The sequence below is a fragment of the Octopus sinensis genome, linkage group LG29, assembly GCF_006345805.1.
Source record: "Octopus sinensis linkage group LG29, ASM634580v1, whole genome shotgun sequence".
NCBI classification, from domain to species: domain Eukaryota; kingdom Metazoa; phylum Mollusca; class Cephalopoda; order Octopoda; family Octopodidae; genus Octopus; species Octopus sinensis.
Genome location: NC_043025.1, coordinates 13,644,761 through 13,666,024, shown reverse-complemented (window position 1 = coordinate 13,666,024; position 21,264 = coordinate 13,644,761). Strand labels below are relative to the sequence as shown.

At 41.5% G+C, this 21,264-nt stretch overlaps 1 protein-coding gene across 2 annotated transcripts in view; it reads right to left on the bottom strand.

Moving 5' to 3' along the window:
* LOC115226139 (sodium- and chloride-dependent GABA transporter ine-like) overlaps nt 1–21,264 on the bottom strand; it is a 103,269-nt gene that overhangs the window by 4,881 nt on the left and 77,124 nt on the right. For both annotated transcript variants that reach the window (XM_029797128.2, XM_029797130.2), the window contains 7 exons: nt 20,542–20,674; nt 19,052–19,186; nt 15,087–15,190; nt 8,800–8,924; nt 7,810–7,922; nt 7,532–7,672; nt 4,830–4,929 (listed from right to left, as the gene is read on the bottom strand). In XM_029797128.2, the coding sequence (XP_029652988.1) occupies nt 4,830–4,929; nt 7,532–7,672; nt 7,810–7,922; nt 8,800–8,924; nt 15,087–15,190; nt 19,052–19,186; nt 20,542–20,674 (851 nt within the window). The remainder of the gene's footprint in view (nt 1–4,829; nt 4,930–7,531; nt 7,673–7,809; nt 7,923–8,799; nt 8,925–15,086; nt 15,191–19,051; nt 19,187–20,541; nt 20,675–21,264) is intronic.

Here is a 21,264-nt window from a genome sequence, read left to right as displayed (position 1 = left end):
AACCAGGAACTTTTTGCATCCCCTTGTACACATACATATATACACACACATGCACATGTGGGCGTGCTCAAAAGTTCCTGCCTTTAAGGGTGTCATAAAAGGTCTACTTCGAGACCCAACCTTCCCAGTTCTTTTATAGGGCTTAGAAAAACTGACCTGAAGGGCCACTGCAATAAGCGTGTGAATCTGAGAGGGGGAATATGTTGAATAAGATCATAATTAACTGATGATCCTCTATTTTTTTTTTGACTCCAAAGCCCAGAACTTTATGTGGGTGTGTGAGAGAGAGTCTGTGTTTGTCCTCTACCACTGCTCGACAACGGGAGCTGGTGTGCTTATGTCCCTGTGACATAGCAGCTTGGCAAAAAAACTGATAAAATATCAGGCTTAAAAAAACCCAACAAACAAAACAAATACACAGGTCGAATCGTTTGACTGAAAAGTTTTTCAAGGCAGTGCTCCAGCATGGCCGCAAATTGATGACTGAAACGCTTTAAAGAACGGAGTAGAACAAAACAGTTAATGAACAATTATTGTCCGTGGTTAATTAAAGAGTCAAAAGCAATAACCAAGAGTTGCCTCCCCTACTTCCGAAAGTATTAACATATTTAATTGGTTTTACAATCACAGAACTGGGTCAGTCTTCAATTTGTCCCAGTCTAAAAATTCCTCACCATGACCTCTCCCCCCTATCATGTTTCTAACTACTGCATTATTCAACTGTTATTGCAAATTAACGAGAGCAAAACTACATATTTTATTCCCTCTCTGTGACTACTAGTTGCCTCTCCCCTCCCTAGAACCACTTTTAATATCATCATCATCATCATCGTTTAGCTGGCATGGGTTGGACAGTGCAACTGGGGTCTGGGGAGCCCGAAGGCTGCACCAGGCCCAGTCTGATCTGGCAGTGTTTCTACAGCTGGATGCCCTTCCTAACGCCAACCACTCCGTGCCACCGATACTGGCACAGGTGCCAGACAAGGCTGGCAAACGGCCCTAATTCTCAACAGTCCCTCTCCACCCTTATTTTCCACTCATCATCCTGCTCCTATGCCCCCATTTATCTTTCCCTCTTCCTAGAACTAACTTTTCATATTCATCCCTAATCCTTAACCCAGTCCCTCTCCACCCTTATCTTTCACTCATCGCCCTGCTCCTGTGTCCCCAGTTATCTTTCCCTTTTCCTAGAACTAACCTTTCATATTCATCCCTAATCATTAACCCAGTCCCTTATCCCCCCCTTCTCTGCCTCCATTTCCTGTAATCACTTTCCTATATAACATCCCTCCCTAATTCTCACCTTAGTCCCTCTCCACTCACATTTTTCACTCATCACCCTGTCTGTGTTACTAATTATCTCCCCCTCCCCCCTCAACTACATCCTACTCACACCTATACATCTGCCACCGAACCTCCAACTCCTCCCTTCATTCACCACCCACTACACACCTCTGACCTCCTCCGTTTCCATCAAAGATATCTCTCACTCTCTCTTGTACTCCTATACATTCTTACAACCTTTAACCAGCCACCAAACTCCACCAATCATCTCCAAATTTCTCATCTTTATCGGGAGCAGGGGCTCTCAACTAGGGTCCATATAAGATTTTGGTGGGGGGTCTACGCATCAAAGTAACAAAATGGAGATCTACAATAATATTTTAAGGGCTCCTGAAAAAATCTTGCTTTACATGTATGTATATAGAAAATACGAAACTCATTCCCTATGGATACTGTATTTATTACAACGAGTGGCTTGTAAACGTATCTAACTCGCTTTCGCTCGTTAGATACGTTTACAAGCCACTCGTTGTAATAAATACGGTATCCATAGGGAATGAGTTTGGTATTTTATTTATTACACACGAATAAACGACCATATTTTATTTACCCAATAACTAAATTCTTCACGTTTAGTTGTAACTTATGAATGACAAAAGTAGTGCCGTCACCATGACCTCAAGTCATCACCATGGATTAACCAATCAGAAGCAGCGCTGTCACCGTCACCTCGGGTCATCACCATGGATTGACCAATCAGAAGCAGCGCTGTCACCGTCACCTCGGGTCATCACCATGGATTAACCAATCAGAAGCAGCGCTGTCACCGTCACCTCGGGTCATCACCATGGATTGACCAATCAGAAGCAACGCTCGCAGTATCTGACATATGTTAGATACCAAAAATATCTCAAAGTGTTCTCACTCACATGTGTGTAATAATGGCATTTATTGCAAGAAACAGCTGGGTTTCTTTCTCAGGTGTCTTACATAATTCACCCTAGACAAGAGAATTTTGAAAGAAGTTTCTATAAAACTAGTTTTTCAACATTGAATGGCTGTGGTGTTCCACCAGATTGAAAATGGTTGAGAACCACGTTTTACATAGATCAATCTGGAGGCGCAGTGGTTAGGGCAGCGGACTCGCGGTCATAAGATCGCGGTTTCGATTCTCAGACCGGGCGTTGTGAGTGTTTATTGAGCGAAAACACCTAAAAGCTCCACGAGGCTCCGGCAGGGGATGGTGGTGATCCCTGCTGTACTCTTTCACCACAACTTTCTCTCACTCTTACTTCCTGTTTCTGTTGTACCTGTATTTCAAAGGGCCGGCCTTGTCACTCTCTGTGTCACGCTGAATATCCACGAGAACTACGTTAAGGGTACACATGTCAGTGGAGTGCTCAGCCACTTACACGTTAATTTCACGAGCAGACTGTTCCGTTGATTCGGATCAACCGGAACCCTCGTCATCGTAACCGACGGAGTGCTTCCACATAGATCAATCTACGTAAGTTAATGTGTGAAAAATAAAATAGAAATTTTGAAAGAAGGGTAAATAACGGACAGAGTCAAGACTCTTGAAAAGGTTGCAAGACGCAATGAAAATTTTAGGAAAATAAAAATAAGAAATAAGTGGAAATTTTACCGGTGAGTGTGTTACATTATAAGGCACAAAAATAAAATGACCCTCCCCAGACACAACAGAATTTTGAAAGAAGTTTATATGAAACCAGTTTTACAACATGGAATGGCTACAGGGGGGGGGGCACCAGAATGAAAATGGTTGAGAACCATGTTTTACATAAATCAATCTGCTCAAGTTAATGTATGACAAACAGGACAGGAATTTTGAAAGTTAATATGAAACTAGTTTTTCAACATTGAATGGTGGTAGGGGGGTCACCAGAATAAAACAATAATCAAATGGGTCCATAGATAAAAAAAAAAATTGGTTGAGCACCACGTTTTACATGGTTCGACCTAAACAAGGGAATGTGTGAAAAACAAAAAGGAGTTTCTAGAAAACTAGTTTTTAAACCACAAATGGCCATAGGGGTCAACCAGAATAAAACACTAATCAAATGGGTCCATAGATGAAAAAAAAAAGCAATGGTTGAGAACCACGTTTTACATGGTTCTGCCTAAACAAGGAAATGTGTGAGAAACGAAATAAGGAATTTCGAAAGAAGTTTCTAGAAAACTAGTTTTTAACCCTTTAGTGTTCTGATTATTCTATCAAACATAATGCTTATTGATTCCCATTGATTTGAATTAATCATGCATTATCTCATATCTTCAAGATCTTGATGGTGTAATTACTTAATGTAGAATAACATTGTAGGGTAGGTGTGAGGGCCTGGATCTGGTCAGTTTGAACATAAAACAGATTAAATATTTTGGCCGGTTTAAATACTAAAGGGTTAAACAACAAATGACTATGGGGCTCCACCAGAATAATATGGTAATCAAAAGGGGTCCAGAGATAAAGAATGGTTAAGAACCATGTTTTATATTGTTCAACCTACACAAAGGAATGTGTGAGAAACAAAACAGGAATTTTGAAAGGAGTTTCTATAAAACTAGTTTTTAAGCAACAAATGGCCATAGGGGTCAACCAGAATCAAACACTAATCAGTGGGGTCCATAGATAAAAATAAATGGCTGAGAACTTCTAATCCAGAGTTTTGCTGGTGAGCCGACAGAATACAGCACGTGGGACCAAATGCTGTCAAGTATTCTGACCATCATAATATTCTGAGTTCAAATTCTGCCAAGGTTGACTTTGCCTTTCAGGGTCGATAAAGTAAGGACCAGTTGAGTACAGGGGTTGATGTAATTGACTGGCCTCCATCCATGAAATTTCAGGCCTTGTGCTAATAAGAAAAGGAATTACTATTATTATTTGTGTGGTAAGTAGCTTGCTAACCAACCACATGGTTCCGGGTTCAGTCCCACTACGTGGCATCTTGGGCAAGTGTCTTCTACTATAGCCTTGGGCCAACGAAAGCCTTGTGAGTGGATTTGGTAGACGGAAACTGAAAGAAGCCCATCGTATATATGTATATGTATATATATATCTTTGTGTGTATGTGTTTGTCCCTCCACATCACTTGACAACCGATGCTGGTGTGTTTACGTCCCAAAATTTCAGGCCTCATGCCTACAGCAGAAAAGATTATTATTATTATTAAGGCATTGAGCTGGGCAAAATTCTTAGCAGTACTTTGCCGCTACATTCTGAGTTCAGATTCCGCCATGGTTGACTTTGCTTTTCATCCTTTCCGGGTCGATAAATTTAGTACCAGTTGTGTACTGGGGATCGATGTAATCAACTCATTCCTTTCCTCTAAAATTGCTGCCCTTGTGGTCAAATTTAAAACCACCACCACCATCATCATGAAGGTAGAATTGTTTCTATGCTGGGTACCCTTGTTCGTGCCATCCTACCCGATTGTTTTGTCTCTTCTATTCACATTCTTGCACAGGGTACCTTGTGGGGTAAATAATTAGGGAACAGGCTGACAGATTGTGTGTGAGGGTCTTACCATAGAACCAGGTGACAGCAATAACTTCGAAGAACGCCAGGTACATGACAGACACCCCAGCAGCATACCTGTCGATTAACTGGAAGAAGTAAATACCACCCTGCAAAGATATAACAAGAACAGTGCTGAAAGCCACAACATCACATCAATAGGTCAGTTATTAAGAAAGTTTTATAAAGGCCCCTGCAGAAAAACCTCACAGTTACTACAAGTGCTGGTCCTTACAAACCACTGACAATCCAGATGGTGACCTTCTCATCTTACTCTGGAACAGAAATTGATGTGAACTTTCGAAAATAAGGAAGGATTTATTAAATTAACTTTGCCATTAATTAATTAATTAATCTGGTGTTTGGAACATAAATCAACTTGACATTTTGATGGAAGATTTTAATGGAGATCATAGAACCATTGGTGGTGGTCTCATGTGGGTTGGTATGGAAAAGGTTAAAGAAGCTATCGACCAACATGGTGAAACCCAAACCCACCCACATCTGTACCCTGTCACTAAGGAGAGCTTAGTAACAGGGTACCTTGCTGTTGTGAAGAATTCGATTCATTGCACTTCACAGATCTGGTTACTCTGCCGAACGATGTTCTTCCTCAAAGCTTCAAAGTGTTGGAGTAGAACTCTTGATTGACTTTCTGGGCCTCACGGACAAATTCTCGATACACAGAACCATGGAGGTCCAAAAACAAGAAAGAAAATGGCAAGTATTCCCTTGATTGAGCTGCAGCTCTGTTATGCCATCTTTGGTCGTGGAGGTGAAGGGCTCTTCCATCGTGATGGTTGTTGCTTTGTCTCAGGGTCCTACCCATAGACCCGACTCTCGCCACTGGTGATGATCCTTGACATGAAGGGTGGGTCATCAGCAGCATGATGACGGAGATCTCGACAGAGTTCAACATGAAGTTCTTTCTTATTTCCTTACTGCCCACAAGGGGCTACACACAGAGGGGACAAACAAGGACTGACAAAGGGATTAAGTCAATTACATCAACCCCAGTGCATAACTGGTACTTAATTTAAGGCGGCGAGCTGGCAGAAACGTTAGCACGCCGGGCTAAATGCTTAGCGGTATTTCGTCTGCCGTTACGTTGTGAGTTAAAATTCCGCCAAGGTCGACTTTGCCTTTCATCCTTTCGGGGTCGATAAATTAAGTACCAGTTACGCACTGGGGTCAATGTAATCGACTTAATACCTATGTCTGTCCTTGTTTGTTCCCTCTGTGTTTAGCCCCTTGTGGGTAATAAAGAAATAGGTACTTAATTTATCGATCCCAAAAGGATGAAAGGCAAAATCGACCTTGGTGGAATTTGAACTCAGATTGTAACGGCAGACGAAATACCGCTAAGCATTTCGCCCGTTCTTTCTGCTCATTGGTCAGCAGGTGAGGATAAACTTGGCAGACACACACCCCAAGTTCAATTCAAACAGGATTGTCTACACTGACCCCTATGACAGACCAACAACATCAGCAACGGTGGAGGTGCCCTGTTCTAGAGGTCCCAGTTATTCCATCCAGAGTGAAGACCATGTGACTTGGGATTCAAGGGCCCACAGCTATTTGACGCCTTGCCAAAACATCTGAGGGATCTTCGTGGAGTATGGGCAGATGCTTTCAAGAAACAATTTGACCCCCTATCCAGGGTCCCAGATGAACCAATATCAATGCAGAAGTTTCCAAAAGAGGGCAGTAGTGTTGAACTCCCTTCTTCACAAAAAAGCCAATCTCATAAGATTGGCCATTGAAAGGATGATTACTTTGGCGGCGCTCCAGCATGGCCACAACTTTAGGGTTGAAACGTGTAAAAGAATCGAAACATATTCTGTTGTGTCTGGGGAGGGTCATTCTCTTTTTGTGCCTTATTATTCAACACACTCACCGGTAAAATTTCCACTTAGTTATTATTTTTATTTTCCTAAAATTTTCGTTGAGTCTTGCAACCTTTTCAAGAGTCAAGACTCTGTCCCTTATTTACACTGTGTTCCCTTTTGTTTGTTTGTGGGTCAGTGTGTGTATGTGCATATATATGCATGCATGAACGTATGTATGTGTGTGTGTTTGCATGTGTATGTACGTATCCTGTATATTCATATGCTTGCATGTCTGTGTTTGTGTATTTTCTATGTGTGTGTGTGTGTGTATGTATATATGTGTGTGTATGCATATGTGTGGGCATCTGTATGTACGTATCCTGTATATTCATATGCTTGCATGTCTGTGTTTGTGTATTTTCTATGTATGTGTGTGTGTGTATGTATGTATATATGTGTGTGTATGCATATGTGTGGGCATCTGTATGTACGTATCCTGTATATTCATATGCTTGCATGTCTGTGTTTGTGTATTTTCTATGTGTGTGTGTGTATGTATGTATGTATATATGTGTGTGTATGCATATGGATGTGCATCTCTATATGTGTGGACCCGTGTCTCTATATGTGTCCTTGTGTGGAGTAAAGTGAGTGAGTGCGTGTATATATGGTCATGTGTTTCAGTCTCCATGTGTGTCTGTTCTTCTAACCTACGTACCTATCCGTCTCTATGTTGATCTGTTTATTTTCATATCCATTTGCTTACATACAGAAAAAAAAATGAAGAATGCTTCAACAGAAATGGCAACAAAAGGGTTGAAGGACAAGAATGATGATAATGATGAGGAGAAATAGGTGGTAGAAAATTGGGGTTCACACTCACCTGAGTGACATTCGGAAGTCCACCAAGAAAGGAAAGCAGACAAACGAGAAGGACGAGAAGTTCCTTCCTTTTCAGGTATTTCTTGATTTGGGGGGCAAAATGATCTTGTAGGGCCGTGACGACCACCTCGACACCAGCGAACTGTAGGATAGACAGACAGGCAGATAGAAAGGAGGAATTAAACGGCAACTGGATGGACCCCTGTAAAAACAGCGCCCATCAGTGGCCCGAAAACATTTTCCTAACGGTGGGTCCATAAGCGATCCCCTAATCCCTACCTGGCTGTCGATCCCAAGGCAGATGAGCATGAGGAAAAACAAGAACGCAAACAGCTGTGCCACTGGCATTTCTGAGAAAGCTTGCGGATAAATGATAAACACGAGACCAGGCCCTGCGAAAGGAAAAGAAATCCATGGTAAATATAGGCATGAAATGTGAGTGGGAAGAAAAATCAGTTTGATATTAGTTGTGTGAAATGTGTAGTCTGTTGAAAACTATATAACCATGAAATGTGTGCAGATTAACCCTTTTGATACCAACCTAGTTGAAACCACCTGTGATTTGAACCCTGCCCTCCTTGTATGCTTATCTTTTGAAGTGATGAAGACCATCTGGTCATCTTCAACCTTTTGATACCACCTCTGGCTCTGTAGTACAAATGTCTTGTTTTCATAAGTTCTGAATTAAAATCTTCCACCAAACCTTAGTCACAATTTATGTTCTTAACACTAGCTTAATGATAACCAAGTTATTTTACTAAATTTTTTGTTATATTTAAAGAAATTGAAAGAAACACAGAGCATCTCAACAGAAATATGGTAACAAAAGGGTTAAGATATATAATAGAGAAACAATTCTTAACCCTTTTGATACCAACCTGGTTGAAACCACCTCTGGCTCTGTAGTACAAATGTCTTGTTTTCATAAGTTTTGAATTAAAATCTTCCACCAAACCTTAGTCACAATTTATGTTCCTAACACTAGCTTAATGATAACTAAGTTATTTTACTAAATTCTTTGGTATATTTAAAATTAATTGAAAGAAAGTCAGAGCATCTCAACAGAAATACAGTAAGGAAAGGGTTAATTCAAAATGTGAAATTTACATAGAACTGACATTTTCACTAATGGTGGATAGTGTCTTACTGGAAGTCAGAAATAAATGTGCTCAAGGTTAGTATGGTTCTTGTGATATCATGCGTTTTAGGACTGGCCAACTCGTGCAAATTCTGCATCACTTACGAAGTTAAGAGTGAAGCAAAACTTACCTTCAGTCACAACATCTTCCACCGTTTTGCCCTGGGACACAGCTAACGCACCCAAGATGGAGAATATGGCAAAGCCGGCCATGATACAAGTGAAGGCATCGATTAGTGCAAGACAAATGACATCCCTGAAAGGAAAAGATGAATAGTTCAGAAAGGGGTTTGGAGATAACAAAAATCAAACACAAAGATATAGATTAGGTTCAGGGGTGGCTGTGTGGTAAGTAGCTTGCTTACCAACAACATGGTTCTGGGTTCAGTCCCACTGTATGGTACCTTAGGCAAGTGTCTTCTAGTATAGCTCTGGGCCAACCTGGAGTGAGTGGATTTGGTAGAGGGAAACTGAAAGAAGCCCATTGTATATATGTGTATATATATATATATATATATATATATATATATATATATGTATGTATATGTTTGTGTGTCTGTGTTTGTCCCCGTAACATCGCTCGACAACTGATGCTGGTGTGTTTACGTCCCCGTAACTTAGCGGTTCAGCAAAAGAGACTGATAGAATAAGTACTAAGCTTACAAAGAAAAATCCTGGGGTCGACTTGGTCAACTATAGGCGGTGCTCCAGCATGGCCACAGTCAAATGACTGAAACAAGTAAAAGAATATTAAGAAAGACCAGGAGCCTGAGGGTGTGTGAGTTTATTTCACAAATAGGGACTAGAGGGTCACATCTTTCTTTACCAGATTATTATTGCCAGAAACAATCCCTAAACGACCTGAATTCATTGCTTATCATATACAAAGGGTTGCTGGAAAGTTCCTGGCTTTGGGTAAAAGAAAATACTAGAACATCAGTTAATTATTTTATTCAACATACTTCCTCTAACCAAGCCTCCAAAAATTCACCACAGACAGATACTGAGATCCTTTTTTCTTTTTCGCCCTTTTCAAGCCTAGCCAAAATCATGGGCCCGGTTTCTGTGGCGTATGTGTTCCCCCCAGCTGGACGGGACACCAGTCCATCGCAGCATTACTCAAGAAAGAGTGAGAGAAAGTTGTGGCGAAAGAGTACAACAGGGGTCGCCATAGCCTCGTGGAAGTTTTAGTGTGTTTTCGCTCAATAAATACACACTGGGAATTGAGACCGCGATCCTCCGACCACGAGTCCGCTGCCCTGTCAAGCCATCTGACAGATGCCAGCATGGAAAACAGATGTATGATGATGATGATGATGATTGTGCTGGTACAATGTAAAAAAAAACCCCACCTAATCCATTCTTTAAAGTGGTTGGCATTAGGAAGGGCACCCAGCTGTTGTTTTTGTTAAGCAACAAGACAGGTAAGGGTGATTAGGTGATGGTCCAGGGCTTAGAGACGGGAGACCCCAGACCTTGGAAAAAAAACAAAACTTTGGTCGTCTTGTTGTAGTCGAGGGCTTTTCGTTGATGCCCGACACCAATGGGAGGTGGCCCCTCAAAGTCACTGGAAATGGAGATCTCCAGGTCCAAATTCATGAACGGCAGGGCACATGGTCTAGGGCTTAGGGGTGAGAGACCCCAGACCTTGGAAAAAAAAAAAACTTTGGTCGTCTTGTTGTAGTCGAGGGCTCTTCGTTGACGGCCGACACCACTGGGAGGTGGCCCCTCAAAGTCACTGGAAATGGAGATCTCCAGGTCCAAATTCTTGAACGGCTGGGCACCCAGCTGTAGAAATGATACATGAAAACACGTTAAATGATGATGATGATGTTGGTAGTATGTAAAAAGCACTGACTCCACCCTGTAAAGTGATAGGCAAGTCATTCTTCCAGCTCATTGCTTTCATCATAACTCATTAAAAAAAAATCCATTTAATGTCAATGGACTGAAATAGGATCCTTATTTGATATGAAGCTGGAAAGACCAGATATTCCACTTTGATCTTAGTCAGAGTTATTGAGTGCTACTTTGAAATCATACAAAACAAACAAACACCATGCCTACATGTTGCAACACGACCTGCTAGAAGTGATGGCCAAATCTCCCTCAAAACACGCCCTATGTCAAATGTATGTGTATATGGACCAATGTGGGAGATCTCTACTTGGTAGCCAGACCTGGGAGAAATAGCAGTCAAATCTTCCTCAAATCACACTGTACAGTCTTATGCATGTATGAGCTAATGAGGGTAGCTAGACCTGGAAGAAATTGCAGCCAAATCTCCCTCAAATCACACTGTACTTTCTAATCAACAAGGGAGATCTCTACTTGGTAGCCAGACCTGGGAGAAACACCATACAGTCCTATGTTTGTGTATATGTATGTATGAGCCAATGAAGGAAGCCTCTACATGGTAGCTAGACCTTGTAGAAATTGCAGCTAAATCTCCCTCAAATCACACTTCATCATCTAATGTATGTACATATGTATAAGTGAGCCAACAAGAGAGAACCCTACATGTAGCTACACATGGTGAAAATACCAGCCAACTCACACCTCACTGTTTTATGTATGAACCAGTGAGAGAAGTCTCTAAATAGTAGCTAGACCTGGTAGAAATAGCAGCCAAGTCTCCCTCAAATCACACCCTACTATCTAATCTATGTTTATGTATGTATGAACCAATGACGAAGACCTCTACATGGTGACTATATTCCATACCAATAGCAGCCAAGTCTCCCTCAAATCATGCCCTACTGGCTTATGTACGTATGAACCAATGAAGGAGACCACAACATGATAGCTAGACCTGGCAGAAATAGTAGTTAAATCTCCCTCTGATCCCACCCTGCTGTCTTACATATGTAGGTATGAGCTAATAAGGCGACATCTACATGGTAGCTAGGCCTGGTAGAAATAGCAGCCAAATCTCTCTCAAATCACACCCTACTGTCTGATGTGTGTATATATGAGCCAATAGGAGTGGCCTCTACATTGTAGATTGACCAGGTAGAAATAGCAGCCAAATCTCCCTCAAATCACACCTTATTGTCTTATGTATGTATGAGCCAAGGGAGACCTATATATGGTAGGTAGAGCTGGCAGAAATAGCAGCCAAATCTTCCTCAAATCACACCTTATTGTCTTATGTATGTATGAGCCAAGGGAGACCTGTATATGGTAGCTAGAGCTGGCAGAAATAGCAGCCAAATCTCCCTCAAATCACACCTTATTGTCTTATGTATGTATGAGCCAAGGGAGACCTGTATATGGTAGCTAGAGCTGGCAGAAATAGCAGCCAAATCTCCCTCAAATCACACCTTATTGTCTTATGTATGTATGAGCCAAGGGAGACCTGTATATGGTAGCTAGAGCTGGCAGAAATAGCAGCCAAATCTCCCTCAAATCACACATTATTGTCTTATGTATGTATGAGCCAAGGGAGACCTGTATATGGTAGCTAGAGCTGGCAGAAATAGCAGTCAAATCTCCCTCAAATCACACCTTACTGTCTTATGTATGTATGAGCCAAGGGAGACCTGTATATGGTAGCTAGAGCTGGCAGAAATAGCAGCCAAATCTCCCTCAAATCACACCTTACTGTCTTATGTATGTATGAGCCAAGGGAGACCTGTATATGGTAGCTAGAGCTGGCAGAAATAGCAGCCAAATCTCCCTCAAATCACACCTTATTGTCTTATGTATGTATGAGCCAAGGGAGACCTGTATATGGTAGCTAGAGCTGGCAGAAATAGCAGCCAAATCTCCCTCAAATCACACCTTATTGTCTTATGTATGTATGAGCCAAGGGAGACCTGTATAAGGTAGCTAGAGCTGGCAGAAATAGCAGCCAAATCTCCCTCAAATCACACCTTATTGTCTTAAAAATGGCAAAGAATGTGTTTCTGAGTTCCTTGTACATTATGGTCATGGCTGGAATCATAGGACAGCTGGATCAGGTCTGACCTAGGGCTAAACAACACCAACAAAATCTAGCTGACCACTACCCAATGCGTGATCACCATGACAACCGTAGTTGTTTGTGTTTTTGTTCTTGTGGGTGTGTGTTTGTTGCTATGGTTTGTTGCTTGGCTAATGAGTTATGGGTGAGGTGGAGGGGAAGGTAGCTAGCTGCTGCATGACCCTCTTATCGGGCTATCCATGCCCATCACTGCAACATGCCGCTACCACCCACACAGCCATCCCCACCACCCCTTCAACTACAACCACCGCTACTATCACAACCAGTAGCAGCAGCACTACCACCACAACTGCGAAAACTACAACCAATACTATTACAATCACCGCCACTACTATGTCTACTACCACCACAACTACAACAACTAGCAACACAACTACATCTACTACTACCACCACCACAACTACAGCTACCACTGCCACCAACACCACTACATCTACTATCACCACCACAACTACAGCTATAACCACTACTACCACTATCACAACCACCAACACCACTATAACTACAACATCTACAACTAGCACTACTATTACAACCACTACCACTGCAACCAACACCAGTACATCTATTACAACCACTACTATTACTACCACCACCAGCACAACTACAACCACTACCACCATCGCCAGCACTACAACATCTACTACTACTACCACTACAAAAGCTACTATCACCACCCCCACCCACTACAGAAACTTCCCCACCCACCACCACCCCCACAGTTGTTCTCAATGTCAGTAATCATCCTTTGTGTATATTTTCCTCATCCTATCAACACACACACACACACACACATATATATATATATATATACATGTATACACCTCACACTATTCACAGCACAAAGAGCCGAGTGTAGAAGAAAGCAAAAGAATAAATAATATTGACATTCTTTACCATTGTTATCATTAATTATTAATCATTATTATTATTATTATTATTATTGAGTGAGAGAGCAGTGCATGCCATCAAAGCTACACTGGGGTACAAATATACGAAGCCCAGTATACCCATCATGACTACCCGTCAGATAAGGGTACACCAGGCACATGCATCACAACCATATGTGCGGGACATGGTGATCCCATACCAAGATAAACAGTACATGACCTTGCAAATGGGGCCCAGTTAAAATTTTCTTCACGTTGAGTAACCCATCCCACTCAAAAGATCCCTGAATAAGGGTTGTTTAAGGCAGTTGAACGAAACACCCATGTTTCCAGAGGTGAATTATCCAAACCCCCAAGAATTCCTCTCAACACACGGCTATGATGCTCCCCCACTACTTCTGCTCGTGATCAGAGATGCACATATCGTCAGCTCCTAAGGGACATGATCAACTGGTTACGGTCAAACAACTGACAAGCAAATCTGTGGTATTGAGCAGAATATTTGCAGTAGCCCATCTTTTATACCAAGACAAAACAATGTACATGATAACACTTCCAATCAGTTAAGATCAGAAGCCATGAGAGCCACTGCCTGGGACTGCATCAGGGCATATTTATTATTATTATTAACGGTGGGTGAATGTTGGAAGAATGGCCAGTGTGAAAGGACTAATTCTGAGCATGCACCTGTAGAAAAAAGAAGGGCTCTTGCCTATTGATCAGGGACCCATGGATTTTGTGGGTTTTTCTATGAGGACCTTAAAGCACCTCCCCTATTAGGAGTTTTAATTTGTTTTTTATATTGTTTACACACTGTAAAACCCCTTTCCCAAAATGGCTGCCCTTCTTTCAAACTTTGAAACTATTATTATTATTATTATATTATTATTAAGGCAGCGAGCTGGCAGAATCGTTAGCATGCCGGGCGAAATGCTCAGCAGCATTTCGTCTGCCACTACGTTGTGAGTTCAAATTCTGCCAAGGCTGACTTTGCCTTTCATCCTTTCGGGGTCGATAAATTAAGTACCAGTGAAATATTGGGGGTCGATGTTATATATATGTCTATACACACACACACATATATATATATAATATGTACGATGGGCTTCTTTCAGTTTCTTATTTCTTTATTGCCCACAAGGGATTAAACATAAAGGGGACAGACAAAGGATTAAGTTGGTTACACCAACCCCAGTGTGTAACTGGTACTTAATTTATCGACCCCGAAAGGATGAAAGGCAAAGTCGACCTTGGCAGAATTTGAACTCAGAATGTAACTGCAGACGAAATACCTACCACTAAGCATCTCACCTGGCGTGCTAACGTTTCTGCCAGCTCTCCGCCCTTCAGTTTCCGTCTACCAAATCCATTCACAAGGCTTTGGTCAGCCCAAAGCTAGAGTAGAAGACATTTGCCTAAGATGCCACGCAGTGGGACTGAACCTGGAACCATGCGACTGGGAGACCAACTTCCTAACCACACAGCCAAGTAAGAATGGAAAATGAAAATAAAACAAAAAAGAAGAAAAGAAAATATAATTTACTTAATTATGTTGTTGCTGAACTTGTTATAGCTGGACATCGTTATGAGTCCACCAAATGCTATGCCGAGGGAGTTGAAGTTTTGGATGGCTGCGTTCATCCATACCTGGAGCAGAATGGAGAATTAACAAGATGAATCAAAAATTTTGGTCATTTTTCTTTCTTACCCTTTTTACAAATTCCATCTTGTCTAGCAACAAAGATACAAGTATTTTAAATAGCACCATAACTTTATGGACACCCTGTGTGTATATGCATGTATATATATATATATATATATATATATATATATTCTTTTACTCTTTTACTTGTTTCAGTCATTTGACTGCGGCCATGATGGAGCACCGCCTTTACTTGAGCAACTCGACCCCGGGACTTATTCTTTTGCCGAACCGCTAAGTGACGGGGACGTAAACACACCAGCACTGGTTGTCAAGCAATGCTAGGGGGACAAACACACACACACACACATATATATATACGACAGGCTTCTTTCAGTTTCCGTCTACCAATCCACTCACAAGGCTTTGGTTGGCCCAAGGCTATAGTAGAAGACACTTGCCCAAGGTGCCATGCGGTGGGACTGAACCCGGAACCATGTGGTTGGTAAACAAGCTACTTACCACACAGCCACTCCTGCGCCTATATATATATATATATATATATATATATATATATATATATATATTCTTTTACTCTTTTACTTGTTTCAGTCATTTGACTGCGGCCATGATGGAGCACCGCCTTTACTTGAGCAACTCGACCCCGGGACTTATTCTTTTGCCGAACCGCTAAGTGACGGGGACGTAAACACACCAGCACTGGTTGTCAAGCAATGCTAGGGGAACAAACACACACACACACACACATATATATATACGACAGGCTTCTTTCAGTTTCCGTCTACCAAATCCACTCACAAGGCTTTGGTTGGCCCAAGGCTATAGTAGAAGACACTTGCCCAAGGTGCCATGCGGTGGGACTGAACCCGGAACCATGTGGTTGGTAAACAAGCTACTTACCACACAGCCACTCCTGCGCCTATATATATATATATTATATATATATATATATATATATATATATATATATCATTGAAGATGCAAAATTGTGACTAACTTTCTGGTTGATAACTGACAAGGATTTGGTGTTTTTCTGGATCTGTTTTCCATTTGTTTGCAAATTTATTTTGTGTTTTTTAACATATGTTTATGTTTTTTTAACACACACACACACATACAATGCATGGAGTACAGTAAACAGCGACTACCTGTAGAAGTGGGTGGGTCTGTCTACTAGTGCAAACTATTCAGGGCTGCAAATGCACACACAGCATGCAACGAGTGTATGCAATGTCTTGATGCAGTAGCTATTGCGTATGAATTGTGCTGTAACGCAATCTATACCAGTTGACGAGACTATTTAGGTAAAACAGTTGAGATGAAGGCTTCACTGTCACAAGACACCTCAGAGTATTGAAATATGGTGTCCCAGAAAGATTCAAAGTTTATCATTCCAGGTAATAGTAGGATTTGCATTTTACATAAAAAAAACTAGCAGTATCGCCTGGCGTTGCTCAGGTTTGTTTCGACCCTTTAGATTTGGAATTTTTGAAAAGTAAAAATTTTGCCTTCTGTAGCTTGTTATTCTCTTTAAGAGAACATTTTTCTGGTTGAAATACACCGAAAAATGGTGACACAGCAGTAAAAACATCGTTAAAAATATAGGGATTTTCATAGGAAAAAAAGCACCTTTTTGATGTTAACATGGTCTGATTTGAATTATATATATATATCTTTTACTCTTTTACTTGTTTCAGTCATTTGACTGCGGTCATACTGGAGCACCGCCTTTAGTCGAGCAAATCGACCCCGGGACTTATTCTTTGTAAGCCTAGTACTTATTCTATCGGTCTCTTTTGCTGAACCGCTAAGTTACGGGGACGTAAACACACCAGTGTCGGTTGTCAAGCAATGCTAGGGGGACAAACACACACACACACACATATATATATACATATATACGACAGGCTTCTTTCAGTTTCCGTCTACCAAATCCACTCACAAGGCTTTGGTCAGCCCGGGGCTATAGCAGAAGACACTTGCCCAAGGTGCCAGGCAGTGGGACTGAACCTGGAACCATGTGGTTGGTTAGCAAGCTACTTACGACACAACCACTCCTGCGCCTCCATATATATAAATGTCGTTATATATATATATACATACACACACACACACAAGTACGCATTATATATACATAAAGTGCATGCTTGTGCGTGCGTGTGCACCTCATTCTGTTTGTTCACTACATTCAGGTTTCGTTAACGTTAACGAGAGCCATGACCTGGATTCATTAAGTACAGCTTACTAGTTCCCTTCTGATTGTAACAGTAAATAAATTAATTACTTTCACATTAACAAAACAACAGGAACGACATTTTAATTATAGAAACACACTGCCTTGGTAAATAATAATAATAATAATAATAATATATGAATTTATATAACATACAGAAAATTGCACTACTGGGCACTGCACACATCCTACGCAGAACACTTTCCATACAATAACCATCAGAGCATCACAACAAATCACAGCACATACCCAAGGCACACAGAGCTGCGCTCGGTAGTGAAGTGAAAGCACGATATAAAAATAAGACTACTGAATAATAATAATAATAATGGTTGTATACTGTCAATTTATCGTGACAGTAGGGGATTACATCATCGCTGTTTAGCCCTAGGAAGCATCGATGCTTCCTGATGGATTCGACACATTTTTTCCTGTGTCCTTATATAGGAAAAAAAAAATGTGTTGAAGCCATCAAGAAGCGTAGATGCTTCCTAGGGCTAAACAGCGATGGTGTAATCACCTACTGTCACGTTAAATTGACAGTATACAACCATTCTATCACCCCACCACCGTATATATCTCTATGAGAAATTTAATATTTCTAATAATAATAATAATAATAATAAATGCCCTGATGCAGTCCCAGGCAGTGGCTCTCATGGCTTCTGATCTTAACTGATTGGAAGTGTTATCATGTACATTGTTTTGTATTGGTATAAAAGATGGGCTACAGCAAATATTCTGCTCAATACCACAGATTTGCTTGTCTGTTGTTTGACCTTAACCAGTTGACCATGTCCCTTAGTGGCTGACGATATGTGCATCTCTGACCATGAGTAGAAGTAGTGGGGGAAAATCATAGCCATGTGGTGAGAGGGATTCTTTGGGGTTTGGATAATTCACCTCTGGAAACATGGGTGGTTCGTTGAACAACCCTTAGCCGTTTGGCAAAACAGACTGAGTGAATAATTACCAGGTTCAGTCTCACTGCATGGCACCTTGGGCAATTGTCTTCTACCTTAGCCTCGGGTCAACCAGAAAATTGTGAGTAGATTTGGTAGATGGAAACTGAAAGAAGCCTATTGCATATACACACACATATATGTAAGTGTATGTGTGTGTGTCTGTTCACCACCATTGCTTGACAACCAGTGTTGGTGTGTTTACATCCCTGTAACTTAGCGGTTTGGCAAAACAGAACCTTGTGAGTAGATTTGGTAGATGGAAACTGAAAGAAGCCTATTGCATATACACACACACACACATATATGTAAGTGTATGTGTGTGTATGTTCACCAACATTGCTTGACAACCAGTGTTGGTGTGTTTACATCCCTGTAACTTAGCGGTTTGGCAAAACAGACTGAGTGAATAACTACCATGCTTAAAACAAAACCAAAAAGATAAATAAATAAGTACTGGGTTGATTCATTTGACTAAGCATTCTTCAAGGCTTTGCCCCAGCATGGCCACAATGAAATGGCTGAAACAAATAAACGATAAAATTATAAAAACCTTGCCAGCGATCAGCTGCCAGACTTCCCCAGTGCCATCATCAGGAGTGAACCTGAGAGCAGTAGCAAACCTGAGGATGATGTCAGTCAATACTTACTTTAGCATCCGCAAGTTGGTACCATTTCGGTTTAATGAAGAACAGAATCCCTTCCTTGGCCCCTGGCAGAGTTACTCCTCGGATCAACAGGATGAAGAGCACGATGTATGGGAAGATGGCAGTGACATAAACGACCTGGAGAAGAGAGAGAGGAAGACATGGAGAGATGTGGGTGGAGGAGGAGAAGGAGGAGGATAAATAATGTGTGGTGTAGAAGGGACAGGAGTGAGAGGAGAGGAAGGAGAGAGGAAGAGGAGAGAAAGAGAAGGAAGGAGAGAGAGGGAGAGGAGAGAAAGAGAAGGAAGGAGAGAGAGGGAGAGGAGAGAAAGAGAAGGAAGGAGAGAGAGGGAGAGGAGAGAGAGGGAGAGGAGAGAACTACAATGGATGGAAGGATAGCAGTGACATAAATGACATGGAGAGACAGAGGAGGCGGAAGTGCCGTGTAGAAAGATAGGAGTGACAAAGACAGAGAGAAATAAGCACAATGCCTGAAATTTGAAGCGGGGGGGGGGTCTAGTCGATTACAGCGACTCCAGTGTGTAACTGGTACATATTTCATCGACCCCCAAAGGCTGAAAGGCAAAGTCAACCTCAGCAAAGTTTGAACCTAGAATACAAAGATGAGTGAAATGTTGCTAAGCATCTTGCCGGACGTTGCTAACCATTCTGCCAGCTCATTGCTGTAATTATAATAATATTTCTACTGGAAGCACAAGGCCTCAAATTTGGGGGAAGGGATTACATCAACCCCAGAGTGTAACTGGTACTTATTTAATCGACCACGAAATGATGAAAGGCAAAGTCGACATTGTGTGGAATTTGAACTAAGTATTTTGTCTGGCATGCTAATGTTTCTTATTTCTTTATTGCCCACAAGGGGCTAAACAGAGAGGGGACAAACAAGAACAGACAAACGGATTAAGTTGATTATATCAACCCCAGTGCGTAACTGGTACTTATTTAATCGACTCCAAAAGGATGAAAGGCAAAGTCGACATCGTGTGGAATTTGAACTCAGAACGTAGCAGCATACAAAATACCGCTAAGCATTTCGCCCGGCGTGCTAATGTTTCGGCCAGCTTGCCGCCTTAATAATAATAACAATGATTTCAAATTTTGACACAAGGCCAGCAATTTCAGGAGAGGGGGCCACGGCAAAATTTGAACTCAGAACGTAAAGACAGACAAAATGCTGCAAAGCGTTTTGTCCTGCATGCTAACGATTCTGCCAGAAGGCCGATCCTTTCCACAAAAGGCACAAGTCTTGAAACTTGGGGAGTGGGGAATAGTCAATTACATCGACCCCCAGTACTCAACTGGTACCTGTTTCATTGACCCTGAAAGGATGAAAGGCAAAGTAGAACTTCGTGGAATTGAACTCAGAATGTAAAAACAAATGAAATGACGCTAAGCATTTTGCCCAGCGTTCTAACGATTCTGCCACCTTGTTGCTTTAATTAATTAATTAAGAGATAACGAATAACCAATACCTTGCCAGTGGACTTGGGACCTTTCCAGATACAGAAATATACAAGCAGCCAACATAACATTAACAGGAGCACCAGTTCCCATCGGATTACTCCCTGTTCTTCCATTCGAGGAGTTTTCTGGAGTAGGGAGTTCCTGGAAGAAGAGAAAGAAAAAAAAACACAAAATAAAAAAAAAAATGCAATAAAATTATCTTTAAATTGTTATCTTTTACTTGTTGCAGTCATCAGACTGTGGCCATGCTGGGGCACCACCTTGAAGAATTCTTTAGTCAAATGGTTTGACCCCAGTACTTATTCTTTTGCAGTGCGTAACTGGTCCTTAATTTATCAACCCCAAAAGGATGAAGGTCAAAGTTGACCTTGGTGGAATTTGAACTCAGAACATAGCGGCAGACAAAACAATGCCCGGTGTGCTAACGTTTCTGCCAGCTTGCCACCTTTGTATGTACTTACTTTTACTTGTTTCAGTCATTTGACTGCGGCCATGCTGGAGCACCGCCTTTAGTCGAGCAAATCGACCCCGGGACTTACTCTTTGTAAGCCTAGTACTTATTCTATCGGTATCTTTTTGCCGAACTGCTAAATGGTGTATATATTATACATATAAGTGCAGGCATGGCTGTGTGGTAAGAAGCTTGCTTCCCTACCACATGGTTCTGGGTTCAGTCCCACTCTGAGGCACCTTGGGCAAGTGTCTTCTACTATAGTCTTGGGCTAACCAAA